Source organism: Colius striatus, chromosome 3 (genome assembly GCF_028858725.1).
Source record: "Colius striatus isolate bColStr4 chromosome 3, bColStr4.1.hap1, whole genome shotgun sequence".
NCBI lineage: Eukaryota > Metazoa > Chordata > Aves > Coliiformes > Coliidae > Colius > Colius striatus.
In genome coordinates, this window is record NC_084761.1 from 3,020,315 (window position 1) to 3,043,782 (window position 23,468).

At 50.3% G+C, this 23,468-nt stretch overlaps 4 protein-coding genes across 11 annotated transcripts in view; 2 read left to right on the forward strand and 2 right to left on the reverse strand.

Annotated features, from left to right (window-relative positions):
- Window positions 1-3,938, forward strand: part of RHBDF1 (rhomboid 5 homolog 1) — a 40,579-nt gene extending 36,641 nt beyond the window's left edge. For all 5 annotated transcript variants that reach the window (XM_061993559.1, XM_061993558.1, XM_061993560.1 and 2 more), the window contains exons 13-18: window positions 287-350; window positions 668-762; window positions 1,401-1,476; window positions 1,983-2,083; window positions 2,317-2,470; window positions 3,159-3,938. In XM_061993559.1, the coding sequence (XP_061849543.1) occupies window positions 287-350; window positions 668-762; window positions 1,401-1,476; window positions 1,983-2,083; window positions 2,317-2,470; window positions 3,159-3,578 (910 nt within the window). In that variant the 3' untranslated portion in view covers window positions 3,579-3,938. The remainder of the gene's footprint in view (window positions 1-286; window positions 351-667; window positions 763-1,400; window positions 1,477-1,982; window positions 2,084-2,316; window positions 2,471-3,158) is intronic.
- On the reverse strand, window positions 3,817-7,560 carry SNRNP25 (small nuclear ribonucleoprotein U11/U12 subunit 25). 2 transcript variants are annotated; one of them, XR_009818489.1, is made up of 7 exons: window positions 7,323-7,560; window positions 6,809-6,899; window positions 6,597-6,702; window positions 6,443-6,517; window positions 5,450-5,512; window positions 4,119-4,266; window positions 3,817-4,019 (listed from the first exon to the last, which is right to left on the reverse strand). XR_009818489.1 is itself a non-coding variant. In XM_061993564.1 (6 exons), exons 1-5 carry the CDS (start codon window positions 7,434-7,436, stop codon window positions 5,458-5,460), a joined length of 441 nt encoding a protein of 146 aa, XP_061849548.1. In that variant the 5' UTR covers window positions 7,437-7,560; the 3' UTR covers window positions 4,071-4,266; window positions 5,450-5,457. The 2 variants fall into 2 exon arrangements, 1 of the variants encoding a protein (XP_061849548.1); XM_061993564.1 differs by lacking the exon at window positions 3,817-4,019 and having other exon boundaries at window positions 4,071-4,266.
- POLR3K (RNA polymerase III subunit K) lies at window positions 7,066-8,037 on the forward strand. Its single transcript, XM_061993565.1, has 3 exons — window positions 7,066-7,589; window positions 7,655-7,742; window positions 7,835-8,037. Exons 1-3 carry the CDS (start codon window positions 7,479-7,481, stop codon window positions 7,960-7,962), a joined length of 327 nt encoding a protein of 108 aa, XP_061849549.1. The 5' UTR covers window positions 7,066-7,478; the 3' UTR covers window positions 7,963-8,037.
- The window catches only part of GTF3C1 (general transcription factor IIIC subunit 1), a 42,516-nt gene continuing 26,753 nt past the window's right edge, over window positions 7,706-23,468 (reverse strand). Inside the window, exons 27-38 of one of the 3 annotated variants that reach the window (XM_061993553.1) lie at window positions 22,182-22,294; window positions 21,465-21,527; window positions 20,864-20,957; window positions 19,353-19,525; window positions 18,443-18,727; window positions 16,145-16,428; window positions 14,958-15,244; window positions 13,798-14,443; window positions 11,603-11,642; window positions 10,422-10,614; window positions 8,573-8,799; window positions 7,706-8,078 (exon numbers count right to left, since the gene is read on the reverse strand). In XM_061993553.1, coding sequence (XP_061849537.1) covers window positions 8,578-8,799; window positions 10,422-10,614; window positions 11,603-11,642; window positions 13,798-14,443; window positions 14,958-15,244; window positions 16,145-16,428; window positions 18,443-18,727; window positions 19,353-19,525; window positions 20,864-20,957; window positions 21,465-21,527; window positions 22,182-22,294 — 2,400 coding nt within the window. In that variant the 3' untranslated portion in view covers window positions 7,706-8,078; window positions 8,573-8,577. Of the gene's footprint in view, window positions 8,079-8,422; window positions 8,800-10,421; window positions 10,615-11,602; window positions 11,643-13,797; window positions 14,444-14,957; window positions 15,245-16,144; window positions 16,429-18,442; window positions 18,728-19,352; window positions 19,526-20,863; window positions 20,958-21,464; window positions 21,528-22,181; window positions 22,295-23,468 lie in introns of those variants that run through there. The other 2 variants (XM_061993554.1, XM_061993552.1) reach the window with 2 other exon arrangements.

Here is a 23,468-nt window from a genome sequence, read left to right on the forward strand (position 1 = left end):
TGCCCTCCACCAGCATGGGCTGGTGTGGGGCTGAGTGGCCACCCCTGGGACTATGTCCCCGTGGAAAGGAGGCAGTGAGCTGCTGGGCAGGGTAGCAGCGTGCTCCAGGGTGGCTGCTGCTGTGCTGAGCCCTGGGTGGACATGGTGCTGCAGCTCTCACGGTGCAGAGTCACCAGCTCCTTGCCAGGGAGAGAGGGAGCTGTGGGAGTGCAGCCTGGGGGCAGGGAAGGGCTGATGGTTCCCATGGGCATGGCTGGGGAGAGTGATTTCTCTGCTGTTGCTGCAGGGTGTGTGAGCAGCCAGCCTCCATGGAGCCGCACGAGTGGCCAGATGACATCACCAAGTGGCCGGTGAGCACGTCTGCAGGGGCAGCTGGAGCACGGCATCTGCATCCCGCTGTGCAGAGCCACGGCTGGCTGGGTGGAAAGGGGAGTGGGGAATGTCTGGTGCAGCCTCCTGCCCATTGGCACAAACAAACAGCAGATCAGGGCAGCCACAGCTTTGTCAGGCTCCCTCCAGCTGCCAGGGTGACAAGGTGATGGGGACTGGCTCAGCCTCGGGGCTGTGTCTGTGCAACTGGCTTCTTCCCAAGGGGCTGTGTTGACTTTCCTGAGGCAGCAAGCAAAGCTCTGGCTGTGGCTGACTGCAGCCTGGGCTTGTTTTCCAGATCTGCACAAAAAACAGCGCTGGGAATTACACCAACCACCTCCACATGGACTGTGTGATTACGGGCCGGCCCTGCTGCATCGGGACCAAAGGAAGGTGAGGGGTTTTACCTCTCTGGAGAGGGGCTGGGCACTGGGCTCAGGCCCTTTCCAGCTTGTGGACACAGCTTTTTGTCCTCCTTGTCCTTCCCCCATGCAGCCCAGAGCCCTGTTGGAAGGGGATTGTGCAGGGAGCTGTGACAGGTCTCCCAGCCACAGCAGGACTCTGGGCTGAGCAGGAGAGAACAGAAGATTAAATCCCTGTGCTGGGAAGTTCTGCACTTCTTGGGAATAGCCAGCTTGGTCCTCACAGGCTATGTTGGCTCCAGCCTGGAGTCTCTGAGTGCTCAAGATGTCAGGAAACTTGCTCTGACAGAGAGGAAGATGCTGAGAAGAATGAGCAGCTGCCCAGTGCTTGGCCCTGGCTTTCCCCGTTAAAAGATCAGTGCTGCCCCAAGGAGTTTCTGTGTCCCTGAAAGTCATGCCCAGGACACCCTCCTTGTCCCTGTGTCAGCTCTAGCAGCACAGGACTCCCCTGCTCCCAGACACACTGTCCCCACACTCCAGTGGTTCTCTCTCAGCTGGAACTAGCTGACCTTCAGCAGTTGGTTTGGAGCAGTGGGAGGGCCCAGGATGCTCCCTTCTGCCTTCCCCAGGAGACCTGTGCCTTGGTTTCATCACTTGTGTCTCCTCCAGGTGTGAAATAACCTCCAGGGAGTATTGTGAATTTATGAGGGGCTATTTCCACGAGGAGGCAACACTCTGCTCTCAGGTAAGTGTGGGGTGTGTGGCTGCCCTTCTCCCTCCCATGCCCCTTAGCCGCTTGGCAAGAGCTGAGGGCAGGTGCTGGAGGGTAAGTGGGAGTCCTGTTCCCCCCTGAGCCTGCCCTGGATCAGCAGTTGCTGCTGCAGCCTGTAGTGGCAGAGCTGGCTGCATCTGTGCCTCTTGGGAGACTCCTTTGGCACTTGGGCTGCAGCTGCACAAGCCCAACAGGAGTGGGCTGTGGAAGCAGCAGGAGAATGTGCCCCTCCTGTGCCAGGCGAGCCAAGGGGGATGTCTGGGCGTGTGTGTGCGTGCTGGAGGGAGGAATGAGGGCATAAAGCTGCCATGGGGAAATGAGGGGAGTCAGCTGCAAACTGGTGGTGGAGACAAGGGTTGGGTACAGCAGAGGAGGAGGAGGAGAGCTCTTCTTTCAGAGCCAGTTGTGGTCTCTGGCCTTGGTACAGGGACATCCTGGCTGCACCCCTCACAGCCCCACTCTGCTCCACTTCTGCCCAGGTGCACTGCATGGATGATGTCTGTGGGCTTCTCCCTTTCCTCAATCCAGAAGTCCCTGACCAATTCTACCGCCTCTGGCTCTCCCTGTTCCTCCATGCTGGGTAAGCAGAGGTGTCAAACTTCCCCCAGGACTGCTGTGGGGCTTATTCTGGCAGCCCCTGCCCTGGGTGGGGACACAAGGGTGCTGGGCTGTTGGCCTTGCTGAGTTTTGCCATGCCCTGTGTGCTGGGAGGGCTGGCAGAGGCGTAGGCCAGGCCAGAGCAAGGCAAAGAACACCAGCACAGGGGGCACTTGAGTGGCTGCTGCTTCAGCTCCTGTACTGTGAACTTGGCAGGATCCTGCACTGTCTGGTTTCAGTCTGTTTCCAAATGACGATCCTGCGGGACCTGGAGAAGCTGGCGGGGTGGCACCGCATCTCCATCATCTACCTGCTCAGTGGCATCACTGGGAACCTTGCCAGTGCAATATTTCTACCCTACAGAGCAGAGGTGGGTGTCCAGCAGACTTAGGGTGCTGAACACGAGCCTTCTCTACAGGCTTCTGGCAGAGACACCAGGCTGTAGCTCGAAGGTGGCACCACACCATCACCCAGCACCCAGGGCTTCCCCAGAGAGCAGCCTGGTCTGGCTGCAGCAAGAGGCTGCCTCACCTAACACATGGGGTAGGGGGGGCTAAGAGGCCCCTGGCAGCCTGGGAACTGAGAGCTGTAGCTGGTGCCAGACACCCTCCACTTGTGGGGGGCAGGCAGGAGAGGGGCAAAGGGCAGAGCTGACCTTTCCAGGACTGTCCCAGCTGGAGAGGTGTGATGTGACTATGTGGCCTCACTGTGTGGCAGCACCCAGAGGACTATCACCCAGCTCCTTCCTTAAGGGACAGCGTGTGGTGGGTGAGGGAGCCAGGAGATGGCCTTCAGGGGCTTGTCCCTCTGCTGCCTTTGGCCAGATGTGCCCTCCTCAAACACAAAGGCTGCTCTGGTGACTGCTGGCCTCACACCTACCTTGATCCTAAATCAAACCAGGCCCCTTGAATCCCCGTCACAAGGATGAAACTGAAGGCTGCAGCATCTCTTTCCCAAGAAACACTGAGTAACAAGTGACCTGTCACCCCTGGGGCTGGCTGCAGAAGCCAAGCAGAGGGCATGTGCCCAATCTCACCTGTCGTGCTCTTCTTCCACAGGTTGGCCCCGCAGGGTCCCAGTTTGGCATCCTGGCCTGTCTCTTTGTGGAGCTCTTCCAGAGCTGGCAAATCCTGGCACGCCCATGGAGGGCTTTCTTCAAGCTGCTGGCTGTGGTGCTCTTTCTTTTTGCCTTTGGCCTCCTGCCTTGGATTGATAACTTTGCTCACATTTCAGGATTTATCAGTGGTTTCTTCCTCTCCTTTGCCTTCCTGCCCTACATTAGCTTTGGGAAGTTTGATTTATATAGGAAGCGATGCCAAATTATAGTTTTCCAGCTGATCTTCATTGCACTCTTCTCAGGACTTGTCATTCTCTTCTATTTCTACCCCATCAAGTGCGAGTGGTGCGAGTTCCTCACCTGTATACCCTTCACAGACAAGTTCTGTGAGAAGTACGACCTGGATGCACAGCTCCACTGAGAGGCAAGGACTCACTTCCCCAGCAGGCACTGGAGAGGGATTGTCTTTTGCATTTTGCTGTGCCAATTCCACGTGGACAAAGCCTCTAATCCAATGACACTTCTAACCCTGCCCGTGGTTAATTTAAACACACTCCCTTAAGCACTTGGCAGGCACAGGGAGGGGGGTTTTTTTTTGGCCTTATCTCAGAAGACTCTGACAACAGAACTGTTTGTGCCTTGTTCAATTGTATTGAACCTTTTCTGCTGCCATTGTTTTTATTACACTAAGTTTCACTACTACATTTTTAACCAGAGTTGTTTACTGCTGCTGAGGTGGTGATTAAACGGTCAGGTAGCGTTTTAGCTACTGAGAATTGTTCTGCATAGTCCGTGTGTTCCTTGATCTCACCTCTGCTGCTTTATGTGCTGGAAGGATCAATCCTTTTCTAGCACCCAGAACCTGTCAGATGGAGATTTACAGCTGGAAATAAGGAGCCTTAACATCCTCAAGAAAACTCAAGGGTGTCTTTAATCAATGGGAGTGCATTCCCCTTCCCACCTGGACCTTGCAAACAGCAACTCCAAAAGCCATCTCAGATGCCCATTCAGCTGCAGTTTGGTTTCTCTTTGAAACGTTCCAACCTTGTCCTCCAGGAACATGCTGGAGCCACACTCTGCTCTGGGTAGGGCTGGATTCTCTGCTGTCTCTGTTAAAAGAAAAGCTTTGGCAGTGACAACAGTTGCTGCATGCTGGGCTCTCTTCTGCAGGTGGCTCCTCTGAGGGCACACACTTCCCTACACTGCATGTTGCAAACGTGGCAGCTTTGGAAGAACTGAAACCAAACAAGTTCTTGTGGTGACAAAGTCCCAGTTTCTAACCCAGCTCAGGGGAGGGCAAACTAAAACCCCATGTGCTGGGGAAAGCTGCTGTTACCACTGCTCTTAAGACAAAGTGATTGTGTTCTTAGCTAGGGAGGGAGAAGCAGACATGATTTTAAACTGAGCTGGAAAGTCTTGGCCACAGCTTGTGCTTGTGAGAACAACTTTCTAAAAATAGCAGTATGAAAGCAGAGTGATGTCCCTGTGGGTCACAGGAGGTGAACAGAGGTGCTGCTGGTGCTTCCCAGGCAGCAGTTGCACAGAAATACCAGGACCAAGGGTTGGCTAATGGTGTGTCCTGTCATTTGAGAATGATGAAGGGGTTGAACCTGAGCTTTATAAGCCGGAAAGTGGCTTAGTAATGACTGAGAGGCAAAACCTCCAATATCTGTGAGCTGAGGGCCCCTTTCCTACCTCCTTATCCCTGGCAGGAACTGAGAAAACTGGCTCATGTTGCACCCACTGTGCAACAGCAGAGAGCAGGCTCTGTTTGCTCCTTGTGTTTGCTTATGTGCATCCCTGGGACACTGCTGGTAGCTGCAGAGGCTCCAGGAGGTAGCAGAGGGCTGGGAGCAGGGTCGGGGGAGAACAGTCCCTCCAAGAAGAGAATCTGAGTGCCCTGGGAGATGCCAATTGCCTGTACCACAGAGAGCCCTACAACCTCCTGGGGGTTAAGTTTGCACCCAACCACCTTCCTGACACATTCAAGAAGCCTGAAGGAAAGCAAAGTGCTAGAAGCAATCAACAGCAAACAAGGGAACACTGCATCTCATGAGGCTGGAGACACTGGAGGAACAGATTAAGGGTCTAAACATAAAGCAGGGTTGGAGAGAGACCATTGCCAGCACCAAGGTGTTGCTGCTGCTCCTGAGGTAGCTGAGAGAAACACAAACACCACAACCAGGAGCTGGAAGCAGACCACAGCCAGGGCACAAGTCACAGCCAGGCACTAAGGCCCAGAGAAGAGGAGGAGGAAGAACTGAGAGGTGTAGATGGATTTTCAGGGCTTACCTGACAGGTTACTTTCGAAGCTTCTTTATGAAGCTGACCTCATCCCTGTTCCTGATGCCATACCTGAACAGAGACTGCTGCTGTTAGATGTCTTTCCCAGGACCCTTGCACTGCCACAGCCTCCTCCTTCCCCAAGGCAGCACCTCCTGCAGTCACATGCTGTGCTCCAACACAAGACACGTTAAAGCTCTCACTTGGGTATGCAGGAGGTGCTGCCAGCACTGAAGGAGCTGTTGCCTGCAGCATCTATCATCCATGGCTCAGCCTTTCAAGGCCAGCTGTGATTAGGGCTGTCTTGCTCAACTTTTAGAACTCCAGAGCAGCTTTTCTTGCAGGCTGGCATACCCAGCAGTGCTGCAAGTGACAGCTCCAGTGCTTGGAAGCACCTCCTGCCTCTTTGCCCTGGGAATGGGCACAGGAACATGGGAGCCCCGTGTCAGCACTGTTACTAGATTACCTGCCATATGTGGCAGAGCAGGTCCACAGCCCAACACGCTTATCCTTGGCTTGCTCTTTGCTTGGCATTCTTCTATCCTCCTTCTACCTCAGCAGCTCTGCCAAGCCCTTGGAGAGGGTGACCAAGCACTAGAACAGGTTATCCAGCCTCCGTCCTTGGAGAAGTTCAAACCCCACCATGCCACAGCTCTCAGCAACCAGCTCCAGCTGCCTCTGCTCATGCAGAGGGTCAGACCAGACGACTTCCAGAGGTCCACTCCAGATCCCACATCCCATGTCCTGACCCCAGCTTCAGCTGAGCCGCTGCTCCCCCAGTGCTCCCAGTTTCCCTGGAGACGCATTAATGTGCTTCACATCCACGACCCTCATCCCTGGCCACCTCATTGTTCCACTCCCCTCATGCTTTTGTGGCCACTCATCTCTGCAGAACACCTCAGGTACAAGCTCAGTGAGCACAACCTGTTTGCCGCGGGCAGCCAGGGGGTTTGAACCGCACGAGCACAGCACCAGCTCAGCTGTGGCTGAGCAACTACTCACTCTCTCAGCTTCTTTCTGTCATCTGCCAGTTTCTCTCCAGCGTAGGTCAAGTGGTACGTCCTCCATATGTACTTCCTAAAGGGGGAATAAAACCAAGAGCAGCCGGGGCGCTGCAGGGAAGGTGCAGAGGGGGGACGGCGGGTGGGCTGCTCACCAGCTGAGGTGCTGCACGCCGCCTCGCCGAGCCTGCATCAGCTGTATGTGCCGCCTCAGCGCCTTCTTCAGCTCCAGCACCGAGGCGTTTTGCACCACCACCACAGCTGAAGGAGGGGGCAGCCCCGTCAGCGCCCCGGCCTGCCGAATGGCAGGCCGGGGCGCTGACGGGGCTGCCCCCTCCTTCCCTTCCCCCCCCAGCCCCGGACGCACGGATGATCTCGCCGTCGGCCTTGCAGACACGCACGGTCATGGCCTGTCCGTACTCCAGCGCCACCTGCGAGCCGATCTCCTCCGCCGTCACCTGCGGGCGAGGAGCCGCGACACCCGGCTGAGGCGGCGCCCGAGGCCCGGCCCCGCCACCTTCTCCCCTTCCCTCACCTGAGGCGGGAGGTCGCAGAGCCCGGCCCCTGGCCCCGGCCACGCCGCCTCCTCCCCTTCCCCTTCCCTCACCTGAGGTGGCGCCCGAGGCCCGGCCCCGCCACCTTCTCCCCTTCCCTCACCTGAGGCGGGAGGTCGCAGAGCCCGGCCCCAGGCCCCGGCCCCGCCACCTTCTCCCCTTCCCTCACCTGAGGCGGGAGGTCGCAGAGCCCGGCCCCTGGCCCCGGCCACGCCGCCTCCTCCCCTTCCCCTTCCCTCACCTGAGGTGGCGCCCGAGGCCCGGCCCCGCCACCTTCTCCCCTTCCCTCACAGGCCCCGGCCCCGCCACCTTCTCCCCTTCCCTCACCTGAGGCGGGAGGTCGCAGAGCAGCGGGTCCCGCACCAGCCTCGCCAGCGCCTCCTGGAACAGCTCCAGCACGTCGGCGTGAGCCAGCTCCTCCTCGGGCTCGGCGGCCGCCATCGCGGCCCGGAAGGGGCGGGCGGCGGCGGAGGAAAAGCGGCGATGCTGCTGTTCTGCCCGGCCTGCGGCAACGTGCTGGTGGCCGAGGAGGGGCCGCGCTGCCACCGCTTCGCCTGCACCACCTGCCCCTACGTGCGCAACGTGACGCGGAAGGTGCGTGTGTGTGTGTCGGGGGGCGTTTGGGGGGCTGCGGGGCTCTGACCGGCCGCGTCCCGCAGGTGACGAGCAGGAAATACCCGCGGCTCAAGGAGGTGGATGATGTGCTGGGCGGCGCGGCGGCCTGGGAGAACGTGGACTCCACGGCAGGTAAGGGCAGGGCCGGGATGAGCAGGGGGAGGCCGCGCGTCCCGCGCCTCACGGCTCCCCCGCCTCAACCCGGCCCTCGCCTCGCCCCGCAGAGCCGTGCCCCAAGTGCGAGCACCCCCGCGCCTACTTCATGCAGATCCAGACGCGCTCGGCCGACGAGCCCATGACCACGTTCTACAAGTGCTGCAACGCGCAGTGCGGGCACCGCTGGCGGGACTGAGCCCCGCGGAACGGAACGGAGCGGGGCAGGGGCTGGGTGTCTCCTGCAATAAACGTGTCGCGGGGTGGAAGTCACCGGCTGCGCTGTGGTTCATTTCAAAGCCGACGGGGATACGCCTGTAAACAAGCGATGGAGGCTGGAGAAGAGCGTTCCTGCAGGGCTGTGGCACAGGGAGAAGCTGGAGGGCCCTTATTGCACCCAGGGCCGGGCTTCTGCTTAAAAGCACACAGGCTAAACTCCTGCCACACACCCCCAGGTACCAGTGTTCTAAATGCAGATAACTGAGCTAAAGGACAGTTACCACAGAGACAGCTCCTGTGCAACAAAAGCCAAGGTGCTCAGGCCTTGGAGGAGAAAGAAAAACTCTGTGCAAACCCCTAAGAGAAAGCAGAAACTATGAACTATACCCAGTTATTGGTAAAAAGTGAATATACTTCAAGTGGGTTCAAATATCACCCATGTCTTAACCTTTATTCTCAGTTTAAATACATTCAAAAGTAAAAAGGAGAAATAACTTAATAAAAACCCAGTGGGGCACAAACAGTAGCATTTAATCACCATCAGCACTCACTCCTGTAGGTTAAACCAGTTTAATGTGACTCAGCTTTACCTGTTTTATACTGGGATAATCTGCACCCATTTATTCCAGTTCACTTCACAGGGGAACACTCTGCCCAGTCTGAGGGTACAGTCTATCGTGGGCTCGTAGTATATTGTCGGGGTTTCGCTCAGTTTGGGATTCTTCAGTTGCTCTTCTACAACTGGCTGAGAAAAGAGTGACACCAGGGATGGCTTTTTCATGTAGAAGCGCCTGATGCAGCCAAGAGTTTCCAGAGCCTGCAGAAAAAGGCACATATTTAAGCTTGTGGTGATAAAAATGCTCTTGTACCTACAGCATCCTTGGAAATGTTGGACCATTTATACCAAAAGTGGCTTCAGTTCACCCCTCAGGAGCTCGTGGGGATGGCAAAGCTGAGAGCACAACAGAGCAAGTCCACAGAGTGGGATATGTGCTCACTTGTTACTGCCAGCACAGTGGCTGATGTCTGGCTGCTGCCACACAACACGTGTTCAACAACAGATCTCAGCATTTAGGAGCAGTTGCAAATCATTTAAGGCTGCACTAGATGTAAATCTCAGACTTCTGGGTCAGGTCTTGCTGATGGGTCTGTTCCCACAGCAACACCCAGCAGGGCACTTTGTGCTCTATTTGCTGTAAACATCTGGTGTGCACTCAGTAATCACAGAATCGTGGAGTCTCAAGGGTTGGAAGGGACCTGGAAAGATCACCCAGTGCAGCCCCCCTGCCAGAGCAGCACCACCTAGAGCAGGGCACACAGGGACTCACCCAGCTGGGTTGGGATGTCTGCAGAGAAGGAGCCTCCACAGCCCATCTGGGCAGCCCCTGCCAGTGCTTCCTCACCTCAACAGGGAAGAGATTCTTACACAGGTGTGCACCTGGAGTTACTGATGTTTGGTAGCTTACAGACAGAAGCTCTGGCTTGAAAACCAGTTCTTAGCAAAAAACTCAAGTTCTCCACTCTGTGAAATGTACAGGTCATTGCCTGACAGTGTGGCTGTGAATTAGACCCACACGTGCACATCCCACTGCTACAGGCTGCAGTGACCCCTTAAGCCTGGGCCCTGCTCCCAGCGAGCCTCCTGGCAGTTGCTGTGATGTAGGACACAGGGGCAAGCTGGGCTGGAACTCCTGGGAGGGGGTGGTTGCTCAGTGCAGGACCAGTAGTAGACACAATTTAGAATCATAGAATCATGTTGGCTGGAAAAGACCTTTCAGCTCATTGAGTCCAATCACCCTGCCAAGCCCAGCACCAACCCTCAGCACCTCAGCTCCATGGCTTTGGGATCCCTCCAGGGCTGGGCACTCCCCCAGCTCCCTGGGCAGCCTGGCACAGGGGCTGACACCCCTCTCAGGGAAACAGTTCTGCCTCAGCTCCAGCCTCAACCTCCCCCGGGGCAGCTGCAGCCCATTGCCTCTTGTCCTGTCATTGCTGCCTGGGGAGCAGAGCCCGACCCCCAGCTCCCTGCAGCCTCCTGTCAGGGAGTGTCAGAGAGTGCTGCTGGCTGCCCTCAGCCTCCTCTAGGCTCAACACCCCCATTCCCTCAGCCCCTCCCCAGCACCCTTGTGCTCCAGCCCTTTGCCCAGCTCTGGCCACGCTCCAGCACCAAAATATCCTTGTAGTGAAAGTTTCTTGGCTGGGGCAGAAGTGTGGCACATCTGCCCCAATCTGGAAACTCAGCAATATGGTGATTTCAAGGGTGGGTAAGGCAGGCTTCCTTCCTTCCTCACTGTGAGCAGTTATCTGCTCTGGCTTTGGCTCATTTACACTGAAGGGAGAGGGTTGTTTTCCCATGGTTCATTCACAGTCCCATTTTCCTGGGACTTCCAGCAAAGCAGCTGCTGACTTATGTGTGGAAGCAGAAGCTGAGTCACATACCTGCAGTATCTCCAACACAGCAACAGGCTGCAGTACCCCCACGTAATGCTGCAGCAGCACAGGCTCCGTTATGCCTGGCTTTGTCATGATGTGGTAGAGCACAGCTTCCATCATCCCCTTACACACAGGTTTGTTCAGATTCCCATCCACAATCCTCCAGGGCCTCCCAATGAAACAAACGTTCTCGCAGGCCCTGCAAAAGACAACTGAAGTTTGGCTCTGGTAGGAATTACTCTCCTAGCTGCATTTCCCATCACCATCATTTCTGCATCACAGAGATCTGTGCTGAAGCCATTGCCAAGGATTGCTCAGGTGCTGTAGGATTAGCAGAGCCTGGTGCTAATCTACTACCAGACAGTTCTGCACACCTCAGGTATTTCTCACTACCTGAGAAGCACTTTTTAGCACCCTTACACCACCCAACAGTTACCTTGAGTCTTGATGGCCAGGAAAGCTTTGTTAGTTACTAGCTCCAATATCCTCCCAAAAGCTACTCAAGACCTTCTTCAGTCTGCAGCATGCAGCAACAGTGCTCAGATAGGAATGAAATTACTAATTGTTAGCATTTTGGAGTAAAAAGACAGACCCAGCATGGAAACTCATGTTTCCCCTGTTGCAGTTTCTCCAGGCACTTTCCTGGGCATGTGCAAGCTGAGACCTTCTGGCACTGGGCTTCTTTGAGGAATGAAGTTAGGTTTGTTCCTCTGATACTTGGAGCTAGTTGCTTTTTGGGAGAAAATATGTATCAGAGGATTCCTTGCAGCATGTGTATGAGCACAAGTGAGAGAACAAGAAAAATGGAGGGAAACGTGGAGTTTCTCTACCATCAATGCTCAGTGCCTGTCAGGTTTCCAAATTGTTTGCTCCCAGATATTACTTTGGTAGCAGCCAGTGCCAGGACAAGGAGTGACAGGCACAAGCTGGAACACAAGAAGTTCCACTGAAGCACAAGGAGAAACTGGTTTGGTGCTGAGGTGAGGGAGCCCTGTCCCAGGCTGCCCAGGGAGGGTGTGGAGGCTCCTTCTCAGGAGGTTTCCAACCCCAGCTGGACACGTTCCTGTGCCCCCTGAGCCAGGGGAAGCTGCTTCAGCAGGGGCTGGAGGAGCTCTGCAGGGCCCTTCCCACCCCCAGCATGCTGGGATTGTGTGTCCAGTTCCTCTGCAGGTATCTCTGCTACTCACCGCTCTCGTTCTGCCTGGGATACATCTGCCATAGAGCTTCCTGGAAAGAAGAGAACACACAGTTTTAAATTAACCCAAACTCTTCATCTGCTGGAAAGAAAGTAAAAGGTGGCTAGACTGTAAGATGCAACAGCTTCTGCTACAAGGTAATACAAGTGACCTTGCTTTGTGGTGTTTGAGTTGCACAGGGAGCTCTGAGCTTCCACTGCAGTTACCCGTCTGCAGCACACTCCTTCCCACACCTCCTCTGCAGCCACATCCATCTACTCCAGCCACACTGTTTGTGGTTCCAGGCCCAAATAACAGCAAGGAGCTTTATTCCTAGAGGTCTGATGACACAGATGAATGAAAGGTAGTTCTTTAGGCTGAGCAAACCAAGTTTCCCCCAGGGAGCAGGCAGGGGTTCGGCCTGCAGCAGCACACAGGTTGGTTTAACTTGGAGCTCCCAGGATTCACACTTTCCTGGTTGAGAACAAACTACCCATGAGCCAGCAACGTGCCCTCATGGGCAAGAAGCCAATGGCATCTGGGCTGTGTGAAGAAGAGTGTGGGCAGCAGGGGGAGGGAGGTTCTGCTGCCCCTCTGCTCTGCCCAGCTGAGGCCTCAGCTGGAGTCCTGTGGCCAGTGCTGGGCTCCCCAGCTCCAGAGAGACAGGGAACTGCTGCAGAGAGGCCAGTGCAGGGACACCAAGGTGCTGAGGGGATGGAACATGTGTGTGAGGAGGAAAGGCTGCAGCCCTGGGGCTGCTCAGTCTGGAGAAGAGAAGCCTGAACTCAGGGGCACCTCAGCAGCACTGACAAGTACCTAAAGGCTGGGTGTCAGCAGGATGGGGGGACACTTTGTTCTGTGGTGCCCACGGACAGGACAAGGGGTGATGTACATCAGCTGGGACATAAACAGTTCCCCTGGCACAGGAGGAGAAACTGGTTTGGTTCTGAGATGAGGGAGCCCTGGCCCAGGCTGCCCAGGGAGGGTGTGGAGGCTCCTTCTCAGGAGGTTTCCAACCCCAGCTGGACACGTTCCTGTGCCCCCTGAGCCAGGGGAAGCTGCTTCAGCAGGGGCTGGGGCTGGAGCAGCTCTGCAGGGCCCTTCCAGCCCCCACTACTCTGGGATTCTGTGATAGGGAAGTTGAGCAGAAGCCCAGCAGCTGTAGACTCAAGAATGCAAAGTCAAGATTCCAGCAGGGTTCAGTTTCAAAGCGAAGGTTGTCCCTGCAACTTCCGTTGTACATTATGTCATGGTTTTAATCACACAATTACTTAATGTAGGTATTTTTACCACACCCAAGGGCTAACAGCTTCAGCTTAGGCACTTGTAAACCCTTCAGCTGACCTTTGCCAGTTACACCAGTAAGAACCCTGCACTCAAGAAGGTGATTGCTATTTTTAACCCTCCCATGTTACAAACAAGTTGAGGAAGTTAAATCCAAAACAATAGTTGTTTCATGTTATGAACTGCCAAAATCTATGCTGTTCACACAGCCCTGACTCTGTTTCCTGCAGTCTAAGCTGATTCACTCTGCAGCTCTAAAAGTGGGTAAGGGCAAATCTTGGCCAAACCTCACACAAGCAGTTGTGATTCAATCTGAAATCAGAGCTGATAACAACAAACCCAAATCCCTGACAACCTGCTGAACATAAAGCTTGGCAACAACTACTAGCTATTAAAGAAGAAAACTGGCAGTAAAAAAAGGAAATGAAAGTCAAGTCATATTGGGTTACAAGTGAGGTTATTAATCTTCTTACTGGCATGTGCTGCTTTCTGGGGAATGGTTTAATGACTTTACAACTTTCTGTCACGGGCATTGTAAATGTCCACCAGCAGTGCTGGGTTTTCTAGGTTTAGAGATAGTTTAGAGATGTGTAGCCTTTGGGCTGAAGCTACAGACAATACATTTCAGATCCAAGTATGTTTTTGGAGAAGAGTAAGACATGGAAACAAGTTTAAAGAAAACACATTTCTGGGCTAATCACAAACATTCCAGCAAGAGGCACAGGAAGGAATCTTTGATGTATCTGAAACCTCCAAGATGTTCCAGATCAAGGAGTGTTTTGCCACTTTTGAAATGATAACCTTCCTCTCTGGTACAGCTTCATGAAGGGTCTAGTGTTTGCTTATAAAATGAATCTACCCATTTGGGATCAAGTGATGATGAGCTAGTCTCTAATTCTTGAATGTAAGGTGCTGTGACATACCTTTAGAGACTCCTGGGTTCTCCTGTAAGTAGGAAAGATCATCATCCTGCTCGCTGGCTGATTGTTCAAGGCTAGGGATCTGCTGCTTGGGCTCAGTGCTGGGCTCAGCAGTCTCTACTTCAAGTTCTTTGTCCTCAGAACAAGACTTATCTTGTTCTGTGCAAGTGTTCACATTCAGAGCATCTGGAGTGCACATGGATGGGTGCTCTGCCTGCCCTCCCAGGGAGCCTGTTTCTTCACCCACAATCAAAGCTTCCTTCATCGTAACAGCATCAGTTACATCTGCATCAGTTTCACTTGCCCTTTCCAGACCACTCTGTGAAGCCTGGCAGAGCTGATTGCCATCTTGAAGGACATCATTTTGAATCTTACATCTCTTCCTTGGGGGTTCTTCATCACCAACAGATTGGGTGTCTGGTCCCAGCTGCTCCTCCTCTCTCAAGGATTCCTCCCCAGCCTTTGGTTCTGAAGGCAGGCAGTCCCGTGGGCCATCTGGGACAGCAGTGTCTGCACCCTGCTCATCAGTGTCATCTGTTTTTTTCTTCAGGCACACTGAATGTAATAGCCATGGCTTGGCAAATACTATTGCAACCAGTCTTACAGCATGGCCTCCTACTTCCAAAACCTGCTGCATTTCAAGAAGGTCCTATAAAAAAGACAAAGACAACACAGAAATTGTCTCAGGAGCTTCCACTGGGAAATGTCAGTTTAACCAAATATCATGGAATTGCCACCTTTAACTGTCAGCAAAGAGGAAGAGCATAGTAGAATACTCAATTCTCTGTCCTGCTGCCATGAAGTGGAAAAGATGTTTCACCCCTTAAACTTTTCTGAAATTACAGCACAAGACATTTCTGCTCAGCTGAAATGAAGGTAAAATGGAACTGGGGAAGAGTGTTGTGCATCCAAAGGTGAACGTTGGCACCTCGAGGGTTCTGAAACAGTTCACTCCTATCTTTGACTAAGTGCTGCTTTAATTTTTGGCCTTCCTAACTTTGAGGTGAGATTGTTATCAAGTACTGGTATGTGATCTCTTGCCTAATATAAACAACTTCATTCAATTTCTATTTGCTTCCTACAGCCTGGAAGATTGTCCTTTGCAAAGAGCATAGTAAGTGTGCAAACATTCGTGTATGGAAAGCAGCTGGCTGTAAAACCACCTGAATGTACTGCTCCAGGCTCCTGGTGCGTTCAGGTTCCTCCTCTTCATAGCTGCAGAAATGTTTGCACAGCTCAGCTTTGCAAACTCCAAAGTGGGAAGTTGCCTCTATTGCATTCCGGATCTCCATCACAGCAGCTACGTCTCTGGGCTTGTAGCCGTAACGTTCTGTGCACTCCTGAAGGAAACGAGCAACCTCATAGTTTTCTTCTTTGACTTCTATCAGCCTGGTAAAAGTTTCAGGGAGGCAGGAGATCCCCACAGCCATGTTATCAAGCAGAGAGGAAACTGCAAAGCAAATTAAAACCAAGTGTATAAGCTGTGAAGCGGTTTCTGTGCAAGATACTACAGAAAGAGAAATGCCCTGAGACAGACAGATTAGGGGTGTTCTAGACCACCCCAATTAAAAACAGAGCTCAGGTTTCCATCTTCTTTGCTGAAGCTTCCTTTCTGCCTTAAATATCTGTCTCTGGAAACAGCTGTAGAAGAGGATCAAGGTGCTTGATATGAGGGTAACCCTTATAAAAGTGAAGTATCACTGAAAGCCTGTGTAGGCTTACTGGTATTGTTTCTAACACTAGGTCATCAGCTTACCCCTAGGTAAATCATCAACAAAGGCTCCCTCTCTGTGTTTGGAGGCAGGTCCCTGGCTGCGCAGAGCTGACCCCCACTGTATGGGGTACTCACTGTAACCTTTTTCCAGTCCCAGATGGTTCAAGAATGGCTTTGGTACTGTTCTTACCTCCTCCCCATCCTTTAATCTGCAGGCTGCTGTTACCTCCTGCCCCTTGGGACACTCCTGTGACAGCTGCACTTCTCTGACAGCCAAGGAAAAATGTGAACAACTGTAATGAGCCATCAGCTCAGCAGTGCTGGAGGGCATATGTGGCAGCAGAGATAGGAGACAGAATTTGTTTCTGTTCTAACCTCTACCACAACAGCAATAGGAACAGGCAGGGACAGCACTAGACCTTCCAGCTACAGAGCTAAACAACTAAAGGCTTTTCTGGGTACATTTGCATTCCAGCTGAAAGGAAGATTCTTTTTAACAATGCAAACTGCAGGTGGGATGGAGAAAATAGAATGCTCTTGTTTAAGAGGCTTTGTTCAAATCAGTTCCTCAATTCAGGAGTTCACTGTCCTGCTCCAACCCACTTTCTGTGCAAGGCAGGCCAAATAGAAACTAACCTGGAGAGCTGAGTCTTCCTGGCACTGGGGTACATCGGAGCTTAACCTTCACCTGGCAGGAATTGACCACAATGTTGTCACTGGGGCTCAGGTTGCGTGTGCTGACGATTCCAGGGGCATAGTAACCCCTCATCAGTAAGTAATTGGTGTGAGATGCTTGACGAGCCTTCACTTCGATCCTCCGTTTGCCTCCAGAGCCGTCATCCAAGTCGTCATCATCGTCATCATCCTCCTCAAGCCCTTCTTTTCCCAAACTGCAGCAAACAGAGGTGTTTTGTTTGTTGCTGTTGGATTGTTGGGGATGTTTTTTTCCCCCAAATAAAAAAGTGAGTCATTACACTGAGCAAAGCAAGTTCACACACTGTTCTGCATTCTAGGATTTAGTCACAAACAGCTGGGGCTGTGTCCATGGCAGGCTGACATAAAGTACTGAGAACAAGCAACTACAGGAAAGAAAACACACTAAAGGTCCATGGAAAAGGAAACTCTCTTCTTTGCAAACATGTTGAAATGAACATCAAATATCTCAGCTTATAGTGCTGAACCTCTTTGGGACAGCAGACATTTCACATTGAGGGAACATCTGTCAGAGCACAAAGGCTGAGACCAGAAGGGATATTGCAGTGTAGGGCAGAGAGTGTTTATCTTTTTAAGGGAGAGAAGGAGAAGAAAGAGTTACAGACCTCAGTTGCTTTAAAAAAGAAAAAGAACAGCCCTAGAAAAAACCTCAACACAAATCAAACTGCAGCCAGCTTCAAAGTACAGAAGGAACAGCAGCAGCAGTCAGGGTAAACTTCCCAGAAACAAACTTAGTTATTTCTTCCCAGGACACAAGAAGAGTCGTTATGGATAAAGGTGAAGGCTCTGAACAAGCTCATCTAACGCTGAAGTTTCCTCTGTTTTGAGCAGCTTATGCCAGAAAAAAAAACAAAGGTTCCTTCCAACCTTTTCTAAGATGAGTTAGACCTGAAGCAGCTTCTCATAAAACATTTAGAAGCAAAAGGGAACACATCATTTAGAAAAAGCAGTGCAAGTACAGAGCCTGTACTCAGAAGTGGGACTAACCCAGGGTTCAGTGGATCTTTGCTAATGACCTAGGTGATAAAATAGCTTATTAAGTTTGGATAGGATCAGCAGACTGGAGAGACTGCACTTATGTGAGAAGCCAGGATTTGCATTCAGAACATTCCCAGCAACCTGGAGAAACAGCCTGGAAAAGAACATGAAGCAATTCCCTCCAGAATCACAGAATGATGGGGTTGGAAGGGCCCTCCAGCTCAACCCCTTGCTAAAGCAGGTTCCTCTCAATCAGGTGACATGTGGACAAATGCATGTCATTTATGTTACAGTACTATGTACATGTCCCTCCACACTAAGGGGAAACAGTTAACCAGGTAAAGGAAAAGAAACTTGAGCAGTGAATCATAGTAATCATAAGCTGTACATGAAACAGCAATGGAGGGTTTTGGCTGCCTTTTTATTTTGGCAAGACCATGGCCATTCATCACCCTGGGATGTATTAGCAGGGCTGTCACCTGTGTAACAACGATGAAATTGGCACAGACCTGCCAGCAAGAGCATGGCATTTGTTTTTTGACATTATAGTTCAGTGCAGAGGAAAAATAATGAGAGAGATCTGGATAAAACAAATACCACACCAGAAACACAAGTAAAGGAAGTGAGGCTGCTCATTTTAAAGAAGAGCACATTATGGGAGGAGGACTGTGATAACAATCTTCAAATAGGTAATAAGCTGCTCTGAAGAGAACAAAGTGTTTTCCATGTATATACACAACAAGAAGCAACAGATTAAAACTACAGCGAGAGATTTTAGCTGCACTGCCTAGGGAGAGGCTTTCAATTTCAGTGGTATGCAATTACTGCAGGATTAGAAAAAATAAAGAGGCAAAGAGGAGACACAACACACAGCACCAGTATGGCAGAGACAGGTTTCACTGATTAAGCTGAAACCTTGTACTAATCCTTCTCAGCCTTCGAAATGGGAAGGTACAATGTTGGTGCAAACACACTGCTCTCCTTCCCACATTAGCTTTGATGGCAATGAAGTGCTAAGCAATTTATGTGTCACCTATATGAAGACAAATGCAGTCCAAGGCTATAATGATGGGCATTAATGAAAGCTCTGTTAAGTCTTCAGAGTGCTCCTGCAGCAGTGGAAAGGCAACAGCCTCACAGTAAAATGTGCCACGATGCTGCACAGAAAATGCTAATGCCTACCCAGTGTCATTCAAGCTATCCCCAAAACAGTATTAATTAATAGAAACAGAAAGTGTTTACCTTTTTATCACTTCATTTTCCACCATAGTGCTGTCCACCACAACTATCTGCTCTGGGATCCTCACGTTCACAGATACAAGTCCCAGGGAGAAGAGGGAAAGCATGGCCACACACTGCCCCCCAGGTCCATCCATAGGGAATGCAATCATGCCTTCTGATGCTTTGCTTTCTTGGTCTTTAAATGAGAAGTTATCTGGCTGGTCTGATTTTTCAGCATCCTTGAGCTTCTCGAGGAACTGAAAAGACTCTGTACAAATGGTACTGGGAAACCTCCACGTGAAAACTCTGGACAGAGACAAATTCAAAGAAGCACAAATGTATCACAGCCTGTCCTTGCTGAATATCCATTTTAGACTCATGGTAGCACAGAGCAGCCAAACAGTTGAAGTTCCACTCTAGAGCTGGTGACAAATCACCTTCTACATCTGTTCTCACAGTCTACTAGTTCCAGAACATTAGGTATTTATGCCTCATGTACAGGTCAGGTACTATGTAGCAAACACAAAGCACAGATGTCTTTGTTCTAGCACTGAATGCATTTCCAGTGACTCTCCTCCCTCACCTGACATCCAGGTTGCAGCACAAAGTACCAGCAGAGGAAAGCAAGCAGCCACCAGAACAAGAGTGCTAAAGAAATCCTTGCTCCACGTTTAGAACTTTGCTGCTACCTCTCCCCTGCACACACCTTTGCAAAGGCTTGCCCAGTAAACTTGGCTTTACCCCCTGTACCACCCTAATCACTAACAGAGTAAAGAGGTAACACACAGAGATGTCCCCTTCAGCTCTTCAGCTGTGACACTCAGGTTCTTTGCTCTAGATACCTCATGTGCATTCTCTCCTCCACGCCAAGCATGCATGGATGGGTTCTTTTATTTGCTCAAACACAATCAGCAACCTTTCTGGCACCCACCTGTAGTAACTCTGAGAGAGCTGGTAGGACATGGGCACAAAAGGCAGAGCCCTGCTTTTCTTGGGGCCCAGCGTGTGGTTGACCCGGCGGCGGTTGACCAAGCTCCTCTTCTGGCACTCGAGGAAAGCCTTCACCAGAATGTCATCCCGGTACTCCCGGTACAAACGGAACGTCTGCAGAAAACCCACTCACTCTTAGCTCTCAAACTCACTCCTGACTCACCTGTTTGAGGTTTACAACCCCCCATTCAGTGGAAAAGGCACTGCTCTCAAGCCACTCTTGACTCACCTCCTCGAGGTCCACATGAACTACATGAGTATGAAGCTACGAGCCAGAATGTCAATGATCCATGTAAATATATTTAACTACACCATTCTATTCATTTTGTGAGCTTCCAGGCTTTCCACAGGAAATGCCAATTAAATGAACTAGAGAACACTTGGTATTCAAAGCAGGATCATGCTCCCACTAGAACTGGGTATGTAAAAAATGCTCTCCTGCAACACAATCTGCACACAAGTATAAATGGTGGGTGTCAGGAGGTTGGGACATCCCTTTTATTGGTGGTATCTAGCAACAGGACAAGGGGTGATGGGATGAAACTGGAACACAAAAAGTTCCATTTAAACATAAGAAAAACTCACTTTACTGTGAGGATGAGGGAGCCCAGGCTGCCCAGAGAGGGTGTGGAGGCTCCTCCCTTAGAGGTCTTCAAAACCCACCTGGATGTGTTCCTGTGTGACCTGATCTAGGTGGGAGCTGCTTCTGCAGGGGGGTTGGACTGGATGAGCTCTGCAGGTCCCTTCCAACCCCCACCATTCTGTGATTCTATGATTTAGTAGATTCTCCCCATTGTTTTACCAGGAAAACTTCTATGAGCTTGGCTTTCCAGGCTCCACTCTTGCCTGCTGATTGGATATTAAACTTCCTTTGACATGTTAACTTTTATCTTTTAATGTACCTGACTGATGGATGATCAATTTCTGTGGTCCCCAGCCCTGAAGGAGAGGCTCCCCAAGACCAGTGGCAGACGGATCCTGAGACTGTCTTTGTGATATCTCCTCCAGAGCATAATTCCAACTGCTCAAATGAGCACTAAATGATGACAGAGTTTCACTCAATGGAAGGGATGTGGAGTTTATTTCATATATGTTTTTGGGGATCGATTTAGCTTTACATCTTGCAATCTCGTACTCAAGAGACAAAAGCAACGTGCTGAAAGTCTGCCTGGAATATACCATGTCCTAAAAGCACAACAAAACAATCCCCACAGGACAGATACAAATCTAAGCTTCTGGGTTTCTTTTCTCCCATTTGAAGAAAAGGCAAGTATCAAAGCAGGAAGGAGAAACTCTTTAGGCTTGTATGACCACACTTAGATGTGGCACTTAGGGATGTGGTTTAGTGGTGGCCATGGCAGTGCTGGGTTTACAGTTAGACTGGATGATCTAAAAGGTCTTTTACAATCTAAATGATTCTATGAACAGTAATGTTTGGTCCAGATACTGTACCTGAAATGACTGACAAGATTTCATCTGGTTATCTGAGAGTGCCAATGTGCTCTGAATCAGATTCTGCAGCACTAGGAAGTGAATGTCATAGACACTGAAAGAAGAAGAGAAGAAAAAAGAGAGTTTATTCGTGGTGATTTCTGAGCATGAGGTAACTATTAAACAAGCACAAAACCAAACCAACCCAATCATCTGCTTCTGAAAGGGCATGAGATCACTGCAGCTGAGAATCATTCATGTAAAGAACCTCAACCTTCCACCTTGAATTTTTGGATCAGCCCACGTTCTCTGACACAAAACAAAGTTCTCTTTGATAACTAACCTCTTTTACTAAGATATAGCACCCACACAGAGAACATGCACTGTTGTCCTAATTATAACACACCACCATGTTGAGAGGGTCATTGCTGCTGTCATTTCATTCATCCAATCAATGCCAGAGGTCCCTACAGCCTTGTGAAAGTATTTGTCTATTAATAAATGTATACACTGCAGCAAACAGGTGAAAAACACACTGAATTAGCAAAGTGTATGTGTGACTTTCACAGACATGACACCTTGGAGTCCTAGTGGGGCAAAAAATAGTGCTACTGCAACTCACCTGCTTAGATTGTCCTCTCTTGTGTTTTGACTTGTGTCTTCTCCGATTGCCAAAACTCGAAATCTAGTTAAGGGAAGGGAAAGGAAAACACTGACAACAAAGTAACATTCTGTGATTTTACCACAACCAGAGGCTGACAAGAGCAACTGCTAATGAGGCAAGTGCTGAACCAACTCAGGGGCACTGTCTGCTCCAGCAGCCCTCAATATAGTGTCAAAAAGGAAAGGAATTGTCCGGATCAATCTCCCTCACTCCACTACGCTGTTGACAAGGAGGTGAGACGCTTGGACATGAGGCAGAACTGCATGGATTTGCTGTTCCATTGAGGTTTTGGACTTCCAGTTACCATCAGCAGCACTTTTGCTGTAACATACAGCTCTTCCCAAGTGAAGGACATTTACAAAGCTGCTAAATTTGTTACCATACAATGGTCTGAGACTCAAGTTTTCACCCTTCAGCATTACTCATCATGAAAAAACTTGATGATCTGGGGCTGGAGAGTGCTGTACAAGGCTGAGTGCTCTTCTCTAGCAACAGTTTTAGCAACACTGAGATGATTTAGCTGAGCAATCAGCTACAAACTGTGATATAAAATAAGGCCAGTTAAGCTGGAAAATGGTAAAAGGAAGTCTTTGACTGAAATGTTATACACAAAGTACTGACATCTCTCACTGTCTCAGCCCACGAGCAGAGCCAAAAGCACCATAACTAAAATACCTGGCAAAAAGTTCCTGCAAAGTATCAGGAATTTCAAGTTTGGGATTCCCCAGAGTTGAACTGAATTTCTCTTTCAGTCTTTCCACAAACTCTTTAAACTCCTTTGCACAAACCTTAGAAGAGAAGAGAGAGAAACGTTATCAACTTCAGTTTGTTAGAGCAGGAAAAGACCCTCTGCTTTGAAAACATTCATGGAAAACTTTAGTAGAAACAGCTGGTTCTGAATGATCAAGTCAGAAGCAGTACAACAGACAGGAGAACGCATCAAAAAAGCTCTGTGGGGGTTGTGTTTGCTCATTTACTTAATATGGCAGGTTCTGCCTGTAATCAGGCTCACAGCTACAAACAGCCCACCATGAACATATGTTCTAATCCCAATTATACTGAATGAGCAGCCTAAGATCTCTTGCTAGAGCTTTGTTTAAGCTTCTGCTTAGGTCTCTTTTTTTCTCCTTATACCCTTCAGGCTTTATCCTGTTCTCCATTAAGTCTGCTTGTACAATCATGGCTTGGAGGACCCACGTTACATGAGAGGAATGCTCCTGTATCTCTCTGGAAACAAGTTGTTCCTTGTTTCCAAAGACAGACTTGGGGGATGGGGACAGGTGCATTTATTTCAGCAACATCTCATCAGTGAACATTCATTTAAACAAACCAATCTAACAACAGAACTGACTGGGGTTTTCTGACAATAATAGGAATTGTCCTTCCTGGAAAAAAAACCAAAGCAAATCTTGTTCTAACATTGTCCCAGGTCTGAAAAAGTCTGGAAATTCAGAATGGAAGTAAGCAAACTGCAGTTTGAAATTGTGCTTTATTTAAGCCATAAAAAGGGACAACAATTGAGTAAAATCTTTAGACTGATCAAAGCAAAGCTTCTCTCATAACATCTGCTTACATTCCCACACTCAGCCACAGAAGCTGAGGAAAAGTTTTGGCATGCAATCACAATAAAGAATAAGAAACTACACAGCAAAGTATTTTCCTGCTCAGATAACAAGGCAGCTGAGAGGATAAAAACCCAAATACCCAATGCATATAGATGCTCAGCCATGGATGTTTATCAACAAGCACACTGTGAAACCAAAACTTTTGTTGGAGAGCAGTGCTGTTTATGTGCCTTTGAAAAGCTGCCTGTGTCCACTTTACTCCCAAAACAGCAGTGATGCTGCATTTTGACAATGATGCTCTTTTTAAAATAGCTAAGGGAACAAGGGAGAGATAAGAAGTAGAAATCACAGCAATGGAAACAGTGCAAGCACTTGGTAACCCAAACAATGTAAAATA